Genomic DNA, 23,941 nt, shown 5'->3' with positions numbered 1-23,941 from the left:
CTCCGACCATCAGGAGAGGTAATGCTAACTCCTCACCCGGAGTTGGCAAAACGGTATGGGGTCGTGGGATCCGCCACGTTGGTAAACGCAGATGGGGACCGATTGTTTATGCGGATGTTTAACCCCCACAGTACCCCAGCGATACTGCGGCGGCGCACCCCGATAGCCACCGTACACCCCCTGCACGCACGCCACTCTAACAACTCGGTGTTCGCACTCTGGGCTGAGGACCCCGGTCGTTCTGAGGGTGACCAGGACCTGGCCTGGCGAGTCGGCCCGACTCCCCGAGCCGAGGTCATTCCCCTGCTCGACGCGTTACATGTACCATGGGCGGATTTACCTAAGGGAGAGGCCGATCGGCTGCGCGAGTTACTGCGGGAGTACGCCGACGTATTCAGTGAACACGACTCGGACGTGGGTCGGACCGATCTTGTTAAGCACCAAATTGACACCGGTGCAGCCCGACCCATCAAACTCCCTGCGTACCGAGTGGGCGCACCCGAACGCGCCCAAATCAAAGAGGCAGTTGGGGACATGCTTCGCGATAACATAATTCAGCCCTCGGCGAGCCCCTGGTCAGCCCCAGTGGTACTAGTGACGAAAAAGGATGGGTCAACCCGGTTCTGCGTCGATTACCGTAAACTAAATGCAGTCACGCTCGGCGATGCCTTCCCCATACCCCGCATCGACGACACCTTCGACAGCCTCGCTGGAGCGCGATATTTTTCCACCCTCGATCTCGCGTCCGGGTACTGGCAGGTGGAGATGGCGGAGGAGGATCGGCCGAAAACCGCATTCACCACCCCGATGGGGCTATTCGAGTTTCGAGTACTCCCGTTCGGACTCACCAATGCGCCCGCGACATTCCAGCGGCTGATGGAGTTGGTGATGCGGGGCTTGCAATGGGAACAGTGCCTGATTTACTTGGACGATGTGATAGTGTTCAGTAGATCTTTGTCTGAGCATTGGTCCAGGCTTCGAGAGGTGTTCCAGCGACTGCGAGCGGCTCATCTCAAGCTCAAGCCACGTAAGTGTTACATCGCACAACGCGAGGTGGGGTACCTCGGGCATCGCGTCAGCGAGGCAGGTGTGCACACCGATCCGGAGAAGGTACGCGCCGTAGTGGAGTGGCCACGGCCAAGGAATCTGACGGAGATCAGATCATTTTTGGGGCTCGCCACCTATTATCGTCGATTTGTAAAGGGATTCAGCGAGATTGCACGCCCCCTCACCCAACTCACCTCCCCTAAGCACCCCTACCAGTGGACGGGGGCCTGCCAGACGGCCTTCACCACTCTCAAAGACCACCTCACCCACGCCCCCACCCTCGCTTTCCCCGATTTTACCACCGATTTTATTTTGGACACCGACGCCTGCAGCAGCGGGCTGGGCGCGGTGTTGTCACAGGTACAGGATGGGACGGAACGAGTCATCGCGTACGCCAGCCGGACCTTGAGTGGGGCCGAGCTTAACTATTGCGTGACCCGCCAAGAGTTGTACGCCGTGATTTTCGCATGTAAGCAGTTCCGGCCGTATTTGTACGGCAGGAAATGTCGCGTACGCACTGACCATTATGCTCTGCAGTTCCTTCTTACATTCAAGGAGCCGCGGGGGCAGATGGCCCGGTGGTTGGCGCAGTTGCAGGAGTACAACCTGCAAATCGAGTATCGGGCTGGCCGGACGCATGCAAACGCGGACGCCTTGTCGAGGCGACCCACGGTGGACGCCGAGACAAGGGCGGAGGAGGCCTGCCCGTGCTTCACGGGGGGACGCTGCCGGCAGGCAACGGACCCCCGAGCGGCCGCGGCCACTGACCCCCCCCCAGCGAGAGAGAGTGCAGTGTGCGCCACAGAGGCCCTCACAGGTGGCACCGAGGATCCCGTCGACCGCACGGCAAGCGCGGGACCCGCGGCTCGGGACCCGATCGGACGGATCCAGGAGGACGTCGGCTGCGCCTTCCCGGGCCTGAACGACGAGCAGCTGAGACAGACCCAGCAGCGAGATCCCGATCTGGCGGCAGTGGAGGCGGCACTGCGGGAGGAAAAGAGCGCCCTACCAGGACCCTGGAGCGGTTTGTATGCCCGGTTGTGTGTGCAGAACGGGGTGGTACGGGAGTTAACCGAGGCCGGCCAGCCGGGGTGCATCTGTGTTCCTGCCCAGGTGCGACCCCAGCTGCTTCGGCTGGTGCATGACCACCCACTCGGGGGCCACGATGGGGAACGACGCACTCGAGAAACCCTGCGTCGCCAGTATCTCTGGCCCAAATTGGCACAAGACGTGGCGGCCTGGGTACAGGGCTGCCGCGCCTGTCAGCAGTGCGGGCCGAAACCGGCACGATACCAGGTACCCCTAAGGCCGTTCCGCGTCAGCCGCACGAATCAGCTGGTCGGGATTGACCTACAGGGGCCATTCCCGCGATCCCATCGAGGCAACCGATATATCCTAGTCGCAGTAGAGTATTTCACCCGCTACGCCGTGGCAGTGGCCATCCCTGATAAAACGGCCTTGGTGGTGGCCCGGGCATTCGTGGAACACTACGTACTTAAGCACGGGATCCCAGAACGAGTCCTCACCGACCAGGGTAGCGAGTTCGAGGCCGAGTTGTTCCAGGCACTGTGCCGAGAGTTCGGAATCCAGAAGGACCGAACCACAGCGTACCACCCCCAAGCGAACGGTATGGTGGAGCGCATGAATCAGACCCTAGCGGGGAAACTCAAACGTATGGCGGCCGCAAATCAACGGGATTGGGACGAACACCTCCCCTACGCCCTTTTCGCCTACGCCACCACCGTACACACGTCGACGGGACAAACCCCGTTTTTAATGATGTTCGGCCGTGAGTCTCGTTTACCCGCAGATCTGCTATTCGGCGTCCCTTCCCCCCAGCCGGAGGAGGGAAGCCGCCCCGTGGAACACCTGTTGGAGACCCTGCGAGAAGCCCGAGGCCGAGCATACCCGCAAGGGGAAGCCGCGCATCGGCGGCAGGAACAGGGCACCCGACCCCGCATGGAACCCCCCTTATTCCTGACAGGCGCTAAGGTGTGGCTACACACCCCTCGCGTCGGGGCCGGGCAGGTGGGGAAACTGACGACCTACTGGCGGGGACCCTGGACCGTGGTGCGACAGATCTCCCCCTGGACGGTACTAATTTATGGCGGGGAGAGGGATCGAGAGACGGTGGTCAACGTCCGCCGCTTAAAACCGTGGAAAGCGGCCCCGGCGAGAGAGAACCCCGTCACTCGAAGGCCCCGTAATCCCGGAGTACCCGCACCCCTCGTGTTGGGGGGTCTCGCACCCTACATGGGCCCCGCCGGGCCCCCGAGACGCCCCGACCCCGCCAGGGGACGGCGCGGACGACGGCCCCTAAACCCCTCCGCTTCTGAGTTTGTACCCCAGCCCGCAGGTACCGAGGTACAGGGAGAGCCGCTGGAGTGGAGGAGGAGGCCGCCGCAGGAGCTGCAGAGGACGGAGCCACCCACCCCGAGACCAGCCACGAGGGCCGGACGGACCCCCCGGACCCCGCAGCGTTTCCTCGTGGGCGCGGCTCAAGCAAGGTGCTCCAGTCAACCCGGGACGGAGACCAGCACCTCAGGGGGCTATGTCATGCCGCCGCCACGAAGCCGTTCAGCAGGCGCCCCATCTAAGACCTCGCCACCACCAAGCGACGGAGCCGACCCCGCGTCCCCCTCACCTCACCTCACACGAACACACCCGCACGCATTCCCCCCCCCCCCCCCATAGAGCTCCGTGGGGAGGTCACCTGGCCGACCGGTTTTTATCCGAGAAGCCCTTATCGGGATTAAACTTTCACGGTTTCCGGCGACCAGGGAATTGGACGACCTCCCCCGACGCTACTTTGCACCGCGGCGCTGCGACCGGCCTTAAGGTTGCAAGGTCGCAGCGAGGGGCCACTCGGCCACCGCGGGGGAAACGCATCTCACACACCCCACACACGCAAGTATCGACGGGGCAGGCAGAGGGAATAAGCATTGTGATGGAGGAGCATCATTAGAAAACACGCAGGCACCATTGTTAGGGGAGTTAAAGGATAAGGCTGTTAGTATGAGTAATCGGGAGAGCGGGGTCACGCGGGGAGCCGTGCACAAATTCCCACGGCGCACCTCTGTGACGGACGCCGCCGCATAAACTGCGATAATGGGGGGGGGCCTGCGTGAGAAAGGGATTGATTGGAATTTGCGCCGCGCAGGTTGAGCATTAATTAGCATATCAAAAGCGGATTGATTGGAATTTGCGCCGCGCAGGTTGAGCATTAAGTAGCATATCAAAAGCGCCCGGAACGGCGGTGCGCATGCGAGAGGGTCGCGAGCCTATTGTCCAGAGTCGCATTCCCTTTGAGGTAGGGAGGGTAAATGGGGAGCGCAAAGGGGAAATCGCTCTCTTGCTCCGAGAAGCCAACGTCCAGGACTGCCCCAGCTCTGCCCTCCGGACGTCCGTGCGACGTGTCGAGGCAAGCAGCGAGGAAAACCCACGGAACGTCGAGTGCCTCAAACCGTGAGTAAGGAGGTAAAAGTGTTTCGTGAACGATAAATAGGGAATAGGTTCCGGGTTAGTAGAGTAGGCAGCCTCGTCGATTCATACTGACTCAACAACCAGTCCCACGTAGCAGACAATAAATCATTAATAGCTGATCGTGGCCTCGTGTGATCTCGTGTTATAAGTGTGAACGCGTGTGGTACTGTGTATGCGTAAGCTCGCGGCGTGCGTAATCAGCGTACCCCAGGTGCGCGATCATAACGTGAGCGGCGAGCGCGGCGCAGAGCGGCGCAAGAGTGGGTATCGCGTGTGGAGCTGTATGCGTGTGTGCGCGCACGTTCACGACGTGTATAATACAGGTGCGCGATCCTAGCGTGAGTGGTCAGGGTTGAGTGAGTGCCGCGCAGAGCTGTGTGTGGGTGTGCGCGTACGTAATTAAACATGCCTACTACGCGGACCCGCGGGGGAGGGGAATCCTGGAGCGACGGCTCTCACCCCATGGGTGAAGAACGCAGCAGCGGTTCGCCTAGCAGCGAGGGGGCGAGTAATGAGGTTAACCCGGCCGTTAGGGGTACCGAGGGAGGGATCGCGGGGGATAGCGACCCTCACAGCTTCAGGTCTCCAGTTGGCAGCTTCGGGTCTTCAAGTATACAACAGCAGCCGGACCCGTTCAGGGGTCCGGCTAATGTAGTAAGTCCCAGCTCTCTCCGTCCCTAGCCATGCCCTCGAATCTTCGAGAAGGAATGGGCTGTGGACACATCATCCCCCCAGCCCCGTCTTGGGGGTCCTGAGGTCCATACCTCCGGTCACGAGCACCGCTGTGTTCAACCTGAGTGCCACGGCCCAGCTCGATCCGGGCACTCTTCCGCCCCCTGTCGTCCTGGGGCTGGCACTACATCCGGGGAGCAGTGGCATCACCCAGTAATGCCACTACACATATACCCACGAAATGGTCGTATCCCTTGCATCGGGAATATTGTTTGCCATTCGCGGGGCATGCTGCCCATAGATGAGCACCTCGTCAGTCGCCACACCAATGGCATAGTCTTGTGTCTTGTCCAGTTGACATGTTCTTCTTTTCCAGAGGTATGACAACTCATAAGTGTATTAGCATCCCTAGCAGTTTCCAGTGCCTTGAGTTCCCCTAACACATCCATCGTGTTCTTCTTCATACTATCCGACTGCAGGTGCATTCTTAGGAGGCTGGACCTAATGGCATCATCCATTAATACAAATACAAACTTGTCCCGACATCTTGCATGGCTCCATATTCACAAAGATGGACTGCCTGCCAAAACCTTTTCTTCCCATTCCTGCACTATATCATATGGTCCATGCATCTCATTCCAAAACTTAAACCTGTCAGCCATCACAGAACTTCCTGCAGAACCTGCGTAATGAGCTATTAACCTCTCCATTCAAATACAGAGCTTCTTCCTGTCTACTTCAGGAACTTGAGGTTCAATAGTGTAGCGAATGGTCTGCAGTACCTCGTCCGACATAGCAGTCATCAAAGCTGCAATCTCCATCTGTGGTTTCTCGTAATGCGCCTCCCGTTTTAGATGGATCCTTGGTCAGGTCACGGTAGTCAATTTGGATGCAATGGTAGTTGAAACCTAAGCTCAACATTTTTGAAATTCTCGTACATGTTCACCTCCAGCTTCAGTTGCAGTCTCTTATCGTTTCTAGCCATCTTATACCGAAGGTGCGGCATGGTGGTAGAATATACAAACTCAATAGATAACAATCTCCTCACGTGGGCTCGTCAACACTTCTGACACCATGTTTCTCAGTCACCTCAAGCAGGAGGGATGAGTCAACGCAATTATATATTTCATATTAAAGTCTCCCTTTTCACTCCCCTGGCTAGGACGGCAATGAAACTGCTGTCCTTAGTCTCTTCCTCTTGCTAACGACCAATACCATTACCAATACCTGCCATTCGCCACTAAGTGACAATGACGTCACCACGGCACCTGTGCCAGGCCAGGTGCACTTGGAGGCCACGTGAAGTGTCGAAGGCTTCCTGACAGGAGTTCCCAGGACAGACCCAGGTACCATGAGTTGGCTGACTGAGATGACTGGCAGATGCACCAGCTGTACCTCCGACTGTGGCTGAGAAGACCTGAAGCTTCGTGCGGAGCGACAGACCAGGTAGCTTCCATTTAGCATTGTGCAGCCGATTCAAAGATAATTCCGCCCTACTGATTCAGAGTGATACCTCTGCTGTCAAACCGGAGCTGGTCATGAGCACACTTGCCCAGGTATGGGAAACTCTCCACTATCTCCACAACTGTAGTCACCCTCTGACATCACCCCCTGGTGATGTCATCCCCTACATGAGACGGGCAATATTTTCGTTTGCCAGTTAAAAAATCGATGCATTGGTCAGTGCTTTCTTTAAAGTCTCCAAGCTCACCCTAGCTTCCTCATCCCATTGAGTGAAATGCGGTTCACCTTTCTTCATCATATGTCGGGTTTTGCAATTTCTGCGACCAAAGGGACACTTTCGGTAGTACCCCACCAACCCTAGAAACAAACTTAGTTCCTTCATTTCGACTATACACGACACTACACTGCTATACACTACACTACTACAAACTACACACACACACTACTATACACTACACTATACTGCTATAGACTACACTACTACAAACTATACACGACACGATTATACACTACACGATTATACACTACACGATTATACACTACACCACTATACTACATCGTAGGCCCTTTCGTTTTTGCAGGCCCTAGGCACAGTGCCTAACTGTGGCCTATTGAATAATATGGCCCTGATGATACTCACCTGACATGGTGGACACCGCGTGCAGCCACGGATGATCACAAAGTCAAATAAGCCCCTCTGATTGGTTACTTCATGGGGCCTGAAAGACGGATTTGGTTAGAGGCAGGCAGTGGGAGGGGGGAGGAATTGATGAAGGGGGATTGGAGGTAGAAATACAAAATAGAAAGAGAGCAGTGAAACAGAGGGATGATTGACAGGGGGAGGACCGTTCGGGGGATCCGTTTGAGAGAGTGGGAAGGCGATTTTGGCTGGAGAAGGGGGAAAGTGGGAAGGTCAAGGAACCTTCGAGAAAGGGGGCTTGAGGGATATTTATAAAGTGGAAGCGTTAGAGTTTGGGACATGCTTGGAGTGAAGGTGGACCCGTGCCTCTGTGTCTCTTGCCTGAGGAAATAAAGACTCCTATTTGTTGAAGACTGCTGCTGTGGTCGTGTTTTCTTACTACGTAAGAGATCAACGGGATCCACCTGCATTTGATTGGCAGCTGCCCGCAACAGAAGCGTGCAAAAAACTTTTGCTTGCGAAAGCTTGACCGAAGGAGGCGTGGAATTGAGCTATACAGAGTCTCCTCTTCTTACGAACATTCGACTTACGAACTTTCAGAGATACGAACAAACCTATCCGTATGTCCAGTTGCCTGTTCAGACCGAGAGTCGTAAGATCAGCCGCCGCGCAATAGACGGCGGTGGTTGTATCTAAATCTGAAAAACATGAAGAACCAGTGGAATCTACATCTACAAGAGATTTTCAACTTTTAAAGTAATTCTCTGTGTTTAGTGTACATGCCATATAACATGTTTGGAATCGACAGGAGGAAAGTTAGTCTTGTGAACAAATGGACTTACGAACAGACCTCTGGAACCTAACTCGTTCGTAAGTAGAGGAGTTCCTTTATGCCATTCATCATCGTTACTCCTTACAAGTGTACTGTCTTGAAATTACTCACACTGACACGGAGTAACAGGTCACCTGCTTACACTGTTTTAATCATACTCTCGCACCTGTTGTAGGCACTCCTATGACTGCCTTCCACTGTCACCACACACTGCTTCTCCTACAACGCACTCTCATTTACTCCGCACCTCACCTACTCTGCATCTCACCTACTCTCTCCCTCTCCTATGCTGCCCCGTACCCACTCACCCGTCATGTTCGGGGCGGGGGGTTCAGCCAACACCCGCCCGGCGACAGCATGAGGGGCGAGGTCCCGTTGACGGCTCAAGTGGCAGCGGCGAGATGTCTTCTCTCTTGGTCCTCGAACACCAACCCCTTTGCTCACGCACACTCCCGCTTATATACCCCTTATTCCGAGTCCTCACGTGCTCTCCACTTAAGCTGTCGCCTCTACGGCGCCTCTCGCACTCATTAATCCCTAATCATCGCCCCCATCTCCCGTCTCTCCGGCGTCAAGCTCATGCCCCAACGTGCACACCTGCTCGTCCTCGATTGCACCCACTCAATGCGCGCACTGCGTACATCTCTCCTCTACACAAGTATAGTCAAGTTGCAATTTAATAATGCGTATTCTGTCTGAAATGTTTTTGTACACGTTAATTATGCCATGTGTTGCACGCAAGTATGTGGATTGCAAATGGGCAGTTTTAAAAAAAAATTGGTGTTGGTCTTCGTATTGTTTGTGTATATGCGTAGTTGCTGGCCATCCACCCACCCCCTCGTGTTCCACAGTGCCAGCCTTCATCGGTGCTGCTACTAACAGCACTTGCCCCAAAAGTCGGTTACGAGCTATACGGAGGATCTTTGTCTTTGGAGTGATGTGGTACAAGAGGATGTGGAGCTGAGTGGACTTGCCGATGACTGGTACCAGCGGTGTCAAGATCGGTCTCTGTGGTGGAGGATCTTGAAGGACGCTACTGGGCAGTTGGAGGCAGTCGTCGTCCAATAACAATGGAGGACAGAGCAATGCTCAACAACGAGCGGAGCGCCGGGTGGCTAAAACACAGCAAGTTGGCACAGTAGGGGGCACAGGTGGTGCATCGGCCAGTCATCTCTGTTAGTCGACCCATAGAACCTGGGTCTGTCCCGTTACCTCCTGCGCGTTTGACACTTTGCGTGGCCTTAACGTGCACATAGCTAGGCACAAGCGTCATGGTGACGTCACCGCCACTTCGTGGCGAATGGCGGTTGTTGTTGTGTATCTGTGTGACTCATTGCGCCCCTTTGGACAAGCATGCGGGACTCAAGTTTTTTTTTCTATTTATGTTACTTTCTTTTATGTTTTATTCATCAGACAGTATTTGTTTTTACAGTATTACATGCAAATGTGCAATATTCCTTACAATTGTTTTGTTGAACCGGAACACATTTCATAACACTGACCGTATGGGTATTGAAATAAACTCATATTATGTTCCGACTTACGAACAGTTTGACAAACGTTACAATTATGTTAGTAAGTCGAGGACTGTCCCATGCACTTCGTTCGTACACTTAACACGCTGTAGACCAGCTCGTACAAACTAACACTGCTGGCTATGTCCAGCGCAATAGAAGTTCAACATAGATACACATACACCACACACTACAGAACACTGTTACAGAATGCACTGGAAAACACACCCTGGCAGACGCACTCATCACATCGATCCTCTACCCTACCGTAACTAACACAATACACAAAGACAATGGTCCCTCATGTAGCCTCTAACAGACTTGGGGCAAGTGCTGTTAGCGAGTAGTAGTGGCGATGTTTACACACCACACCAGGTACTAATTTGAGGCTGAGTCGACCTAGGGGTTGGCCTAGGACCGGTTCAGATAATCGCTATCACCGATGTTGGCCGTGAGCGAGAATCAAACTCGGGTCGTAGCCAGGTTTCGCAGCGCTGCTAACTGCTGCGCCACCACTCCCCAATACACAAGCACACCTATACACATAATCAGAATCTGTATTTTTCCTGGAGAAATCCAACGAGCTATGGAGCTATTTTTCACAGTTGTCCAATAAGGGACGGGTCAGAAAGCCACAACAAATAATAATAGAAACACAATAGGAGTGCAAAGTATAGGGAAGGGAAGCAAATCACAAATAATAAATATACCGCTTGTGTTTCGATCGAAACGTCGTGATTTGTTTTATTTTATTTCTAACTACGTGACTTTACCGAAAGAACCAAACAGTATGTATTCCTGCAGTGACGAAAGCTTCAAATCAAGATCTTTTTTATTTTACCAGGTAAGGCCCTACTGAGCTATCAGCTTATTTTCGAGAAGCGACTTGGCTATCACAAATGACAGCTCAACGAAGTGGGCTTATCATCGTCATGTGGACATTTATAGCAGCAGCCAAATACTCTCTAAATGCGGAGGGAAAAAAACGGAGGATCCCTGAGGAAAAAAAATCCACATGACATGGGGAGAGAGCCGCCGCAAACTCCAAATATACAGCAGGCATAAGGGTCCAGATCAAACCCACGACCTCATGTATGTAGGCGAGGTAGTTATCATCTCTCCACCGTGATACGATACAGCAGACGTCAGGGTCAGGATCAAACCCACGACCTCCTGCATACCAGGTGAAGTAGTTAACATCTCGCCACCGTGAGACATGCAAACAACACTAACACACATACACCAACCTCCTCTGCTTCCTGTACTGATCTGACCCCGAGCTCCTCCTAGGCATCCGGTCTTGTTCTCCTATAACGTGGAGGTAGTAGTAGTTGCATTCCTGAAGAACACTGCGTTATGGAAAAAAAATCGCGTTATGATATATGCTATGATATAGGGGGTAAGCACAGTCCGCGATAATGTGCGTGAGTTGCGTAACGCAGGGCTGGACAAAAACCGAGGTGCGTGGTGGGTAGCATCTAGAAGCAGCATCCAGCAGCATCCCAATGCCTTGTTGTGCGATGATGATGATGCTACGCCGAGGCAGCAGCCGTTACGACCGCCGCTTTTTTCTACTCACGCCGCGTGATGTAGTTCCGTTCACTCCATCGCCTTATATCCAATTCAGCATCCGCGTTATAAGAAAGAAAATTACATGAATCGTGTTATATATCCAATTTGCGTTATGGAAACTACTATGCGTTATAGAGGAGAACAGACTGTAATAAAAAAAGTATGGAATGATGAGGCTTTAGCCTTTCTGGCATGAATACAGCCGTCAAGGTGTTTAACCGCCAAGAAGTAAAATAAAAATTACTTTATCGGTACCGATGATGCTACGACCACTGCTTATTCGTACCCGTGCTGCGCCACGTAGTTCAGTTCGCTCCATCGCATTATATCCAATTTGGCATCTGTGTTATAGAAAAAAATGCGTTTCTTTAATTACATTCAGCGCGTTATATATATATGTTAATTCACATTATGAAAATTTCTGTGTTATAGGAGAACGGACTGTATGTGAATAAAAGCTTCATAGCTCATTGGATTTCCTCCAGTAGAAATAAATATTCTAATTCTACGCTACCATCCCAAGCTACTCAAACACTCGTGCGGTACACAATAAAATATAACTATATAGATATTTATTTTTGGTTTAACACGTAGTAGTAGCAGTCGCGCTTTTACGACCAATATTATCCATAACATAGGTTAGTTTGGGTTAGATCGCGTCAATATAAATGCGTCGTTAAACCCACCACCACCCTGAGACACAGCCAACTAGTAAGGTTTGTCACGTAAACAAAACTCTCTAACACACAACTGGTCAGTGCTAAACTAGTAACGAATTGGCACATTTAGTTTACGTGACAAACCTTATTAATTGGTTGTGTTGGGTGGTGGCGGCTTTAACGACACATTTAGATTGACGTGATCTAACCCAAACAAAACCTCTATTGTGGATATGTATTTCTATTACCACCACGCAAAGGCACTTCACTTCCTAGTGCAGGCGAAACGCCGAAAGAACTCGACACCAAAAAAAAACGATGCGATTTCCCTCCCCATTCGCGCTGCTCTAGAACTGAGGACACCGCTAGTAGAGATTTGCGTTCTCCAACGCACACTTAAGCCTCAATCGGCGAGCGGGGTGGGGGGGGTGGTCTCACCAACGGGGACAGGCGGAAGAAGCGCAAATCGTGTTATACAGGCACCCGCACAAAAGAGGGCTGTTGCGACAATGGTTACGATCTTTCCCCTTTTAAACCCCTCCTTATGGCTCCCTCCCCCCACATCCCCACTTTCACCCTCCGATCGACGTGTCGTACGCACGCGGGTGCGTACGTGGGTGCGGCAGAAGGACAACAACTTGAACGCAGAAAGCATTTCTGAAGAAATGAGCGTAAGCCATCGTCGTCACGCGAACTCCGCTCAGCCTCGCAGCAGCAGCGGCGGTGGTGGCTTTTGGCTGTCCATCGAACAAAGACTGTCACCGCATTGCGTGCTTTCAGATGCTATATACACTACTATACACTGCTTTATATTATGCTATATACTATACATTACACTACACAACTATACACCGCATTATCGCACTGTGCTTTCAGATGCTCTTCTACGGCCGTCTGGAACGCTCTTTCTTCACATATTAGGAAGCCACTGGGAGCTATGCAATTTTCAGATTGACAAACTCATTTCTTTAGAACTGCTTGTTGTTTAGTTTGTCGTCCTTCCCCTGGCACCTCCGATTAGCACGGTTAACTACGTAATGGCGCGAAAGAAGTTCGCCGTATGGGTACATACATGGGGAAAACAACTCTATGCCGAGCCCCACCAGCATTAACGTTTGAGACATGTCTCAGCTCGTCGGATTTACTTTGTTTTCACGTGTTGAGATAGTCAAAAAGAGTATCGGTAAAAGCTCTGATACTTGCATTGTATTTGTGCTGTTCACCTTTTGCCGTTGTTCTCTGGTCAGACGCTGGTAGTGAGACTAGGCCATAAAGAAGGCTGATGTCTATGGTGTAGGCCAGTCAGTTTCAAAGACAACGCATGTATTAATTATCAGAGCATGTTTGTTTGCATGTTCACCACAAGTCCTGAGTGTGGTTAATGCGGCCTTTATTCCTTGCAAAAAGGTATCTATTTGGTATTCTTGGTTCTTTCGCTAAAGTCATACAGGCGAACCCCACGTAGATACGTGACTTTACCAAAAGAACCAAGACTATGAATTCCTGCAGTCACGAAAGTTAAGTCAAAATTTTTCTCTATTTGGTGTTTGAAGATCTTAACACCTCCTCTGTATTGCCAGAAAGGGCAAAACACTCACTGTCACATGGCCTTTCTTTAATATATTATACTTTATCCATCCCATAGAGGGCCTCTCGCGTTGGTCCTTCTCCTCCCTGTGAGTCATCATGTGACACTCAAGCACCGAATTGATTTGTCATCACACAGGGTGGCACTCGAGAAGCCCTATAGTGCCCAGCGTGGGTCATCGCATGCCTCTCTGGAAGTTAAACGTATGAGTATCGGTGGCGATGAATGACCGAGGAAAGATATTCCCGATTTCGATATATAGTAAGGTCTCAGAGTAAGCGGACCCGCTCATACGCGACCGACCACCCCAATTCATTCTTACACTTTGTGACTTTACTTTCGCTACATGCATGGGGTCAAATCACCCCCCGCCATGTGTATTTGAGGGAATGTAACTGTATTGCCCGCGCAAGAAACGTGTCCAAAACAACATCTAGTGTTCTAGTCTCGTGTTAATAATCTCATTTTCTATCTGACTTGGATGCTACCGATGATTAGTGAATCATTTACTGTACAATGCTTTGACTTCAATAAACATTTATGTACATTTATATAAATTTTATATACACTTACATTTTATATATTACACTCATATAGTAGTTTCTAGTGATATAGTAGTATATAGGAGTGTATATATTTCCATGTATATCTATACTCATACAGGCGAACCCCAACTTATGAAAAATCGCGCTTACACGGAGGTACATGGAGCCTACCTACTCCCGCATACTCTGAAACCTTACTGTAGATATAGCAATCTTGTAGTGTTACTCTGGTCTTATAATTTTTCATTTTAATTAAACCGAAAAAAAGCCCAGACTCTCTAAGAATCCACAAATGTCCAACACTGTCACGTGGCCTTTATATTTATACTTTATCCATCCCAGAGGCCGCTCGTGTCGATCCATCTTCCCCCTGTGAGTCCTTACGTGATACTCAAGCACCGACTTGATTTATCGTCACACGGTGGCACCCTGTAGGGCCCCGTGTGGGTCATCGGGTGTCTCTTTGGAAGTCAAATGTAATAGTACTGGTGGTAGTGAATGACGTAGGACTTATAATCCCTATTTCGATATATATGCACAGCAATCTTGTAGTATTGTCTTATCATTTTTTTTTTAAACGAAAGTGAAAAAAGCCCAGGCTATCTAATAATCCACAAATGTCCAACACTGTCACGTGGCCTTTGTTTTACACTTATTCATCCTACCGAGGGACGCTAATGTTGGTCCATCTTCCCCCTGTGAGTCCTCATGTGACACTTGAGCACTGATTTGTAGGCGAAGCCCTTGCCGCACACGGGACATGTGTGCGGCTTCTCGCCTGTGTGCGACCGCACGTGGCACACGAGGTTCAGCTGCTTAATGAAGCCCTTCTCGCAGAAGGAGCACCTGTAGGGCCGCTCGCCCGTGTGCGTCATCAGGTGGTCCTTGAGGAACTTGGCGACGGTGAAGGACTTCGCGCACAGGTGGCACTTGTGTGGCCTGTCGCCCGTGTGCGTCATCATGTGCCGCTGGTAGGGTGACGACTGGATGAAGCCCTTGCCACAGACGGGGCAGACGTGCGGCCTCTCGCCGGTGTGCGTCCGCGCGTGGTTCTGCAGCGACGATGACTGCGAGAAGCTCTTGCCGCACGCCGAGCACCTGTGCAGCTTCTCGCCCGTGTGGATCCACATGTGGCTGCGTAGGGTAGAGGGGCGCACGAAGCCCTTGTCGCACGCAGGGCACTGGTAGGGCTTCACGAGCAGGTGGATCTTCTGGTGGCGCCTGAGGCTCTTTGTCGTCGCGAACGCCTTGCCGCATTCGGGGCAAGCATGAGCCCGCACGTGCCCGCCCTTGGGCGGCGGCCTCCGTCGGGGTTCGTCGTCGTCATCATCGTCGTCGCGCGTCCGTTCGTCGGAGCGCCTCGCGGGTCCGCCCTCCGCTGCTATGCCTCGCGTGGGCGGGTGTTCAAATATAAACGACGACAGGACGAAATACGTCGTGTGTTATTTTGTTGTTGTTGTTGTAAACCCACTACCTACCTGCGCACCGGGCGAGGTAGTTAACATCTCGTCAGGGTCAGGATCGAACCCACAACCTCCTGTACCCCAGGCGAGGTAGTTGAACATCTCATCAGGGTGGGGATCGAACACACTACCTTCTGTACACCAGGCGAGGTAGTTAACATCTGATTAGAGTCGGAATCAAAGCCACGATCTCCTGTGCACCAGGCGAGGTAGTTAACATCTCATCAGGGTCGGGATCGAACCCATGACCTCCCTGCGCACCAGAAGAGGTAGTTAACATCTCCTATGCCACTACTGGCATGCCCCACACACACTCACCATCGCTCTCATTCTCTACCTCCACCTCCACCTCCGCCACACCCGACGAAGGCGCCCAGCCGTCTCCTCGCCAGGCCGATGGGGAGACGTCGTGAACCGCTCGCTCCTCATCGTTCTCCAGGGGCTCTTGTTTGATGCGAAGGCCTCCTCCCACTCCCACTCCGTCTTTTTCGCTCCGCCCCTCCTCATCCTCCTCCTCTTTAATTTGAATGTCAGCTCCCTCGGCTGGGAGATGAATATCACCCCTCACCTCTGTTAACGAAGTCGACGACAAAAATAATAATTATCAAGTGCGACGACGCGTCTACATCGTAAAGGAAGCAAGCGACGTCATCATCGCCGCATAACAGAAGTCATTTTGTTAGGGTTAGAGCGCGTTTAGATATAAGTATAAATGTTGTGTCGTTAAACCCTCCACCACTCGACACAGCCAACCAGTAAGGGGTTCGTCACGTAAACAAAACGTGGGCAATCAAGTTGACGAGTTCAGCACTAAACCGGTAATGTGTGTGTAGGAGAGTGAAATCGACAACACACATTTACAATTCCAGTTCCGTGATGGGTCGCCGGTGTAATTACATCAAAGACATCCACAACAACAACAACCAGGCCTCATCAGGCGATTAGCCAGAATTGTGGAGAAATCCTGCTCCTGTTTCCTGTCTTAAATAAAATACCTCCATTCCTACTATTTCAGAATAATTGGTATCTTTTATTTAAGACTACAGGAGGAGGGGTGGAGAAAGAGGATTAGGAGGAGGGGGGTTGAGGTGGAGAAGTGGAGGAGGGGGACGAGGAGGAGGAGGGGGGGGTGAGGGGGGTGAGGGGGAGTGGGGGAGGAGGAGGGGGGAGGAGGAAGGGGAAGAGGAAAGGGGGGAGGGGGAGAAGGGGAGGAGGAGGAGGGGGGGGGGGGGAGGAGGGGGACGAGGAATCTGATAAACTATAAAGCTCTTTGTCACAAATTGTCTGGGCACGGAGGTCAGAACTTTGCAACAGCAAAGTCACTCACCCCGGTATTCCTCCTCGTCCTCCTCTCTCTCCTCTTTCACCTGGAGCCACGTCTGCCTCCGAGGGTTACGCTCCAAGCGACCACTCAATGCCTTCACGGTCGGATAAGGGACCACTCCTCCTGTACGGGGGAAAAAAATCAAGACACGTGAATGTCAAATCTTATAATTTTATTTTTATTATTATACAAAAATGCAGCATTAGTTTATTATAACTGGAGAAATTAATCCCATGATCTGCACAGCTCTTTTTCTACAGATGTCCAGTAAGGAGGGCACAGGGTCTGAACGTTAAAACAATGCAGGGACTGCTCTACTTACAAACATTCGACTTACGAATTTTCAGAGATGTAATAAAGGACTCTTGCACTGGGTCTGTCTCCGTTGTCCTTTATTGTGGTTCGTACAACTTTGCCCGCACGGCGTCTCGCTCAGAGTCTCCTCCGTCTCCCGCTCGGCAGCCCTACTGCTGCCGTCGCTCCTGCAGACTTGCTGCTGGCTCACTATGCAGCCCCGCTGCTGGCTCTTCACTCAGCCTCTCTGCCTCCGACCTGCAGCCCCACGGCTGCTCTCTATGCAGCCCCGCTGCTGGCTCTCCGTCTCCTCCATGCCCGGACACCGCTGGCTAACGGTGCCGAGTCCCGACCTGTGGCGATCACGCCACTTTCCACCTCCTGCCCTGCGTGGCCTCCTCCTGTCTTTATTCCCACACTCTCTCTCTCTCCCTTCCGGTTCCTGCCCTTAAAAGCTCTCCCTCTCCCCACGTGACCCTAACTCCTCCCACCTATTACGTCACATCCCGCGAGGCCGTTTACGCTCGCATTACACCACCCTCCCCCGTAGAGAAAATTCCAGCCGTCCTCGGCTGAAACAGAACAAGTAATGCGAGCGACCACCCACCCATCAGCCGTGAACGGACAACGGAGAATACAACGAATATAACAATAACAACAAGAACGAGAACAACAATCAACGAAAAGAAAGGGATTTCGAACGCGTGCGGGTCGCCGGCCCGTCCCGGACGAGCGGCGGCCCCCCTACAGACCGAGAACGCGACGGGGTTTTAGGAGCGACAGGATCAAGACCGCCTGTCGCTATTTGAGGCCCGCCAACGCCAAGGTCCCGTTCCCCCGAAGGACCAGAGTCCGGGGTGTCCCGCAACCGTGTCTGTGGTGGGGTTGGAGGGGCGGCGGGGTCAGGTGTCCCCGCAGCCGTGGTAGGCCCACCCAGAGCAGAGTCCGCTGCCTCCTGCAGTGTCACGGCCGGTTTGTCTGTAGAAGGCACGACAGGCGCTCTTGCAGGGTCAACAGGCACAGGCAAGGGTGCGTCGGCGGCAACAGACACCGGCAAGGCAACATCAGGAGATGACGCATCCGTTCGAGGGGCCACGTATGGTTTCAAGCGAGACGTATGGACGTACCAGCGCCGAGATCCGAACCGAACGCGCGCAGACTGCGGGTTAGGAACCTCAATGAGCCTAACAGGCCCCTGCCATGGTTTATGCAATTTAGGGGAGGTTCCTGCTCGCACCTGCGGGCAATGCAGCCAAGCCATGTCCCCCACCTTCCAGGGGCACTTCGCCTTCGAGCGTCGAGCGCAACGTTCGTTTCGGGCCTGGGTTTTGGCAATAGCCACTCGGGCCCCCTCCCCCGCCTCAGCGACGCGGCAAACGGCGTCCTGAATGTAATCGGGGAGAGGCTTAGTAGGTCCTCTCACTCCCGTTCCCAACTGCACATCCATTGGCAGCACGTTTTCGCGACCGTACATGAGAAAAAACGGAGAATATCCTGTGGACGCGTGAGGCGTCATCCGGTATGCCGAGAGTACCCCAGGGATGTGCAAATCCCAATCAGCTTGCTTCTCATTAACCGTGTGACACAGCATGGCTGACAGCGTCCGATTTAGTCGTTCCACCATGCCATCCGTCTGCGGGTGGTAGGGGGATGTCCGGATCTTTTTGGTCCCCAGAGCAGCGCACACCTCCCCCAACAATTTAGAAGAAAAATTCCGGCCCTGATCCGTGAGCAGCCTCTCCGGCGCCCCTTTGTGTCCATGACATATCCAAATAGAAAGGCGTCCGTAATGGACGCCGCCGACTGGTCGGGCAAGGGCCAGGCCATCGGCCAGCGGGAGAGATACTCCACCCCAACTAGCAAGTATTTATTACCCTTAGCGGATGGCGGGAAGGGTCCCAAAATATCCAACGCCACCAACTCGTTAACTTCGAGACACTTGTATAGACTGTATCGGCGGCACGTATAGGTGTTTAGGCAGCTTCCGCCGGGCACACTCGGGACACGCGCGAACGTGCCCGACGACATCCGTCGTCATGCCGTGCCAGAAGTAGTCTCGCTGCAACGTCAACAAGGTTTTCTGCACCCCCAGGTGTAATAGCGTGTCGCAATGCAGAGTCCTAATCAATTCGTACCGTATCGACGACGGTACAACCAGACGCCAGCAATCATGTAACCCCTCCCTCCACATCAGCAGTCCGTCGCGGAGAGCGGCCCCCGGCGTCCCCCCGGAAACCAGTCCCCCCCCTCCCTTTGCAGCCCGACTCCGCAGGGTCCCCAACGAGTTGTCAAGCATTTGTTCACGAATCCACACTGCTCGTGGAAGGTTCAGAACCCCATCGGCCTGTCCCGGGCACACTGGAGCCTCAGGCACCTCGACCGCTAACGCAATAGGCCGAGGGGGCTGCTGGGTCGGCGTACACCTATGCGTACCCGACGCGCAAGCGCAAGGGGATCCTTGCGGTAACCTGGAGAGCGCGTCCGCATTCGCGTGACGCGCCCCCTTCCGATGTTGAATTTGGAAGGAAAACTCCTGCAGAGTGTCCAACCATCGTGCCAGCTGGCCAGATGGTTGGTCTACCCTCAGAGCATATTGTAAAGCCGCATGATCCGTGCGCACAATAAACAAACGGCCGTAGAAATACGGCCGAAATTGGCGGAGAAAATAGACAATGGCCAAAAGTTCACGGCGAGTGACGCAGTAGCGGGTTTCCGCGGGGGACAAGACGCGGCTACCGTACGCCACCACGCGTTCCACACCGCCTTTGGACTGTGACAGAACGGCCCCAATGCCCGTGTCACTCGCGTCCGTGTCCAGAATGAAAGGGTGATCAAAATCGGGATAGTCCAATGTTGGCGCCGTTGCCAAACGATCGCGCAGGCCCTTAAACGCCGCCTCCTCTGCCGGTCCCCAACAGAATTTTCGTCCTTTACCCATAAGGAGGTGTAGAGGCCTAGCGATCGTTGCAAAATTGGGAACGAACCTACGGTAATATGAGGCAAACCCCAAGAAGCGACGCACATCCCCCACCGTGGCCGGGGTTGGCCAGTTGCGGACGCACGCCTTCTTCTCCGGATCCGTGGCAACCCCGTCGGCACTGACTATATGTCCCAAATAGCGCACGGACCGTTGCAATAGGTGACATTTCTTAGGTTTAAATTTCAGATTGGCGGAGCGCATCCTGGCGAACACCGCCTCCAGTCTCTGTAGATGTTCGTCAAATGTGCGGCTAAAGATGATGATATCGTCTAAATATATCAGACATGTCTCCCACTGCAACCCCGTTAATACCAGCTCCATCAACCTCTGAAATGTGGCGGGGGCAGCATTCAACCCCATCGGAAGACAATTAAATTGAAATAGGCCCTGCGGCATACGGAAAGCAGTCTTTTCCCGCGAGGACTCATCGAGGGGAAGCTACCAGAATCCCGAAGAGAGATCCAGCGTCGAAAAGAACTTCGCCCCCGACAAGGCATCGAGGGAATCATCCATACGCGGCAGGGGGTACGCATCCGCCACGGACACTTTGTTTAATTTGCGAAAATCGACGCAAAATCGCAATTTGCCGTCTTTCTTTTTGACCAAGACTACAGGCGCGCCCCATGGGCTGTTAGACGGAGATATTATGTCCGCAGCCAGCATGTCATCCACTGCTCCACGAACATGGTCTCGCTCCGCCGGGCTCATCCGATGCGAGTTCAACCGAATCGGAGCAGTGTCCCCCGTGTCAATATGATGGGAAAGCAGGGAGGTGCGTCCCAAGTCCAAATCGTCGGAGCTAAACACATCGGAATAACTCAACAATAGCGCGCGAAGCGCAGATCACTGTTCCCCGGTCAGGGATGAATTTTCGCCGCACAATTCGGCGACCCAGCGATCATCTTGGCCCGCAGGGCCCGAAACTCCACCAACCACATCCCGGCGGCCCAGATCGTCCTGGGCCGTGAACGCTGTTGTGGCATGGGCCACGACCGTTCCGGCCGGCACTCAAACATTCTCCGTACTCCCATTAAGCACCTGCAAAAACGGCTGCTGGTCCGGCCGGATAATAGTTTGCGCCCCGACCAGCGCCAATCCGCCCGTTATGGTTGCGGACGGCGATAACAAAACCCCAGGCGCTCCTTCCCGACCAGGCACCGGTTTCCGATATCGCAAGGGGATAAGCATCTGTGAACCAGGTGGAATGTCAACAGATATTCTTTGGTTCTTTTCGGTTAAGTCACGTCTAAAAATAAAATAATAAATTAAAATAACATATTACGACGTTTCGATTGCAACACAAGCAATCATCATCAGGCATAAAAGAAACAGCAACAAAAAATCTAACTAGAAAAACTATAGACAGACATACAAGCAGACAGACATCACAACGGCACACAGAGAGAGGACACAAATCGGCACAAAGAGAGGGGTCGTTTCTGTGACGGTCCTTAAATATAGAGAGGGGGGGGGACGGAGAGAGGGAGGGGGCAGAGAGAATTAGCACATCAATGAGTGTACGGCAACGTACTGCTGTGGAACAGGCACGCAAGATTGAAAACTAGGAGGCACACGAAAATGAAATAACCTAGCAAAATATCGAAATGTGATGTAATACAACACAGAGAGTCGGTTAACACACAATTAACGCATAGCCTGGTTGATTACGTGTTTCAAAATTTGCTAAGTTAGAATTTTAAGTGTGAAAATTCCAAAGAGAGGACACAGGCAGAGAGAACAAATAGCCAGAAAGAAAAGGATAAGCTTAAAACTTCCCCGTAGAAGTGGTTCAATCTTAATTTAGGAGCTTTCGTGACTGCAGGAATTATTCTTTGGTTCTTTTCGGTTAAGTCACGTCTAAAAATAAAATAATAAATTAAAATAACATATTACGACGTTTCGATTGCAACACAAGCAATCATCATCAGGCATAAAAGAAACAGCAACAGAAAATCTAACTAGAAAAACTATAGACAGACATACAAGCAGACAGACATCACAACGGCACACAGAGAGAGGACACAAATCGGCACAAAGAGAGGGGTCGTTTCTGTGACGGTCCTTAAATATAGAGAGGGGGGGGGGGACGGAGAGAGGGAGGGGGCAGAGTGAATTAGCACATCAATGAGTGTACGGCAACGTACTGCTGTGGAACGGGCACGCAATATTGAAAACTAGGAGGCACACGAAAATTAAATAACCTAGCAAAATATCGAAATGTGATGTAATACAACACAGAGAGTCGGTTAACACACAATTAACGCATAGCCTGGTTGATTACGTGTTTCAAAATTTGCTAAGTTAGAATTTTAAGTGTGAAAATTCCAAAGAGAGCTCCTAAATTAAGATTGAACCACTTCTACGGGGAAGTTTTAAGCTTATCCTTTTCTTTCTGGCTATTTGTTCTCTCTGCCTGTGTCCTCTCTTTGGAATTTTCACACTTAAAATTCTGACTTAGCAAATTTTGAAACACGTAATCAACCAGGCTATGCGTTAATTGTGTGTTAACCGACTCTCTGTGTTGTATTACATCACATTTCGATATTTTGCTAGGTTATTTAATTTTCGTGTGCCTCCTAGTTTTCAATCTTGCGTGCCCGTTCCACAGCAGTACGTTGCCGTACACTCATTGATGTGCTAATTCTCTCTGCCCCTTCCCTCTCTCCGTCCCCCCCCCTCTCTATATTTAAGGACCGTCACAGAAACGACCCCTCTCTTTGTGCCGATTTGTGTCCTCTCTCTGTGTGCCGTTGTGATGTCTGTCTGCTTGTATGTCTGTCTATAGTTTTTCTAGTTAGATTTTTTGTTGCTGTTTCTTTTATGCCTGATGATGATTGCTTGTGTTGCAATCGAAACGTCGTAATATGTTATTTTAATTTATTATTTTATTTTTAGACGTGACTTAACCGAAAAGAACCAAAGAATAATTCCTGCAGTCACGAAAGCTCCTAAATTAAGATTGTCAACAGATACTTCGGACAGCGCCTGCACCTGGCAGACCGGAGCGGGTCGCCCCCAGGGCGACGGCAAAAATGTAATTTTTCGACCCCCCTGTAATTCAATGCAATTTTGAGTAACTCTTTTTAGAATGGGCATTTTGGCCAGAAAATCAGTTCCCAACAAACACGGAACCGCAAGGGACCTCGAAATCAACACAGTTCCCGAGGCCGACACCCCCCCGATGGATATATTGGCGTCCATCTGGTCCACAATGCCCATACTCCCCCCGTTCGCTTCTACACAGGAATCGTAAACCGGGCGCACTGCGTCCGGCGGGATGCCCAACAGATGGAAAATGACATCCGATATAATCGTCGCGGACGCACCGGAGTCCACTAAAATGCGCACGTCGACCCCTTGTATAGAACCCGGCACAGTGGACGAATCAGTAGCGGCCGCAACAACCCGCCGTGCCAATTTACGCCACTGCGTTACCGAGCGACATAGGCCAGTCGGCGGCCTCCCGTTGTTAACGACACCCGGATCGCGCGGCAACGGTGATGAATGAGGTGCCAAGCCTTGCCGGGTGTCTGGTGCGCACCGACTTGCCTGTCCAGGAGGGTCCTTCCGCGGCACGTCTGTGGTCGAGGCCTCCTGCTGGGGCGGCCCCGGGATACGGGCCCAGCCATCCCTGGCGAAGTGGCCTTTGCGACCGCAGCGGAAACACTCGACGTCATTACGACGCACAGCACTCCCCCCATCCCGACGCTCCCGCGTCGGCGGCGCAGATCGCGGCCCCGGCCCTCCGCGGGCAGGCCACTGCGCAGAGGCGGCCGTCAATTCCTGCGGGCCCCCCCCGTCAGGAACGTACACCGCCTTCTTGGGATCCCAACCCACGGCACCCCCTTCCACGATGGGCCCCCC

The 23,941-nt window shown here is 52.5% G+C and overlaps 1 protein-coding gene across 1 annotated transcript in view; it reads right to left on the bottom strand.

The window, feature by feature from the left end:
- Positions 1-10,352: 10,352 nt before the first annotated feature.
- LOC144737588 (uncharacterized) overlaps positions 10,353-23,941 on the bottom strand; it is a 44,954-nt gene continuing 31,365 nt past the window's right edge. Inside the window, exons 7-9 of the mRNA XM_078620346.1 lie at positions 16,807-16,926; positions 15,798-16,049; positions 10,353-15,403 (exon numbers count right to left, since the gene is read on the bottom strand). Of these exons, the coding sequence (XP_078476472.1) occupies positions 14,691-15,403; positions 15,798-16,049; positions 16,807-16,926 (1,085 nt within the window). The 3' untranslated portion in view covers positions 10,353-14,690. The remainder of the gene's footprint in view (positions 15,404-15,797; positions 16,050-16,806; positions 16,927-23,941) is intronic.

This window comes from Lampetra planeri, chromosome 72 (genome assembly GCF_965212315.1).
Source record: "Lampetra planeri chromosome 72, kcLamPlan1.2.h2, whole genome shotgun sequence".
NCBI classification, from domain to species: Eukaryota; Metazoa; Chordata; class Hyperoartia; order Petromyzontiformes; family Petromyzontidae; genus Lampetra; species Lampetra planeri.
The sequence above is the reverse complement of the archived record's forward strand: the minus strand, read 5'-3'. Positions and strand labels throughout refer to the sequence as shown.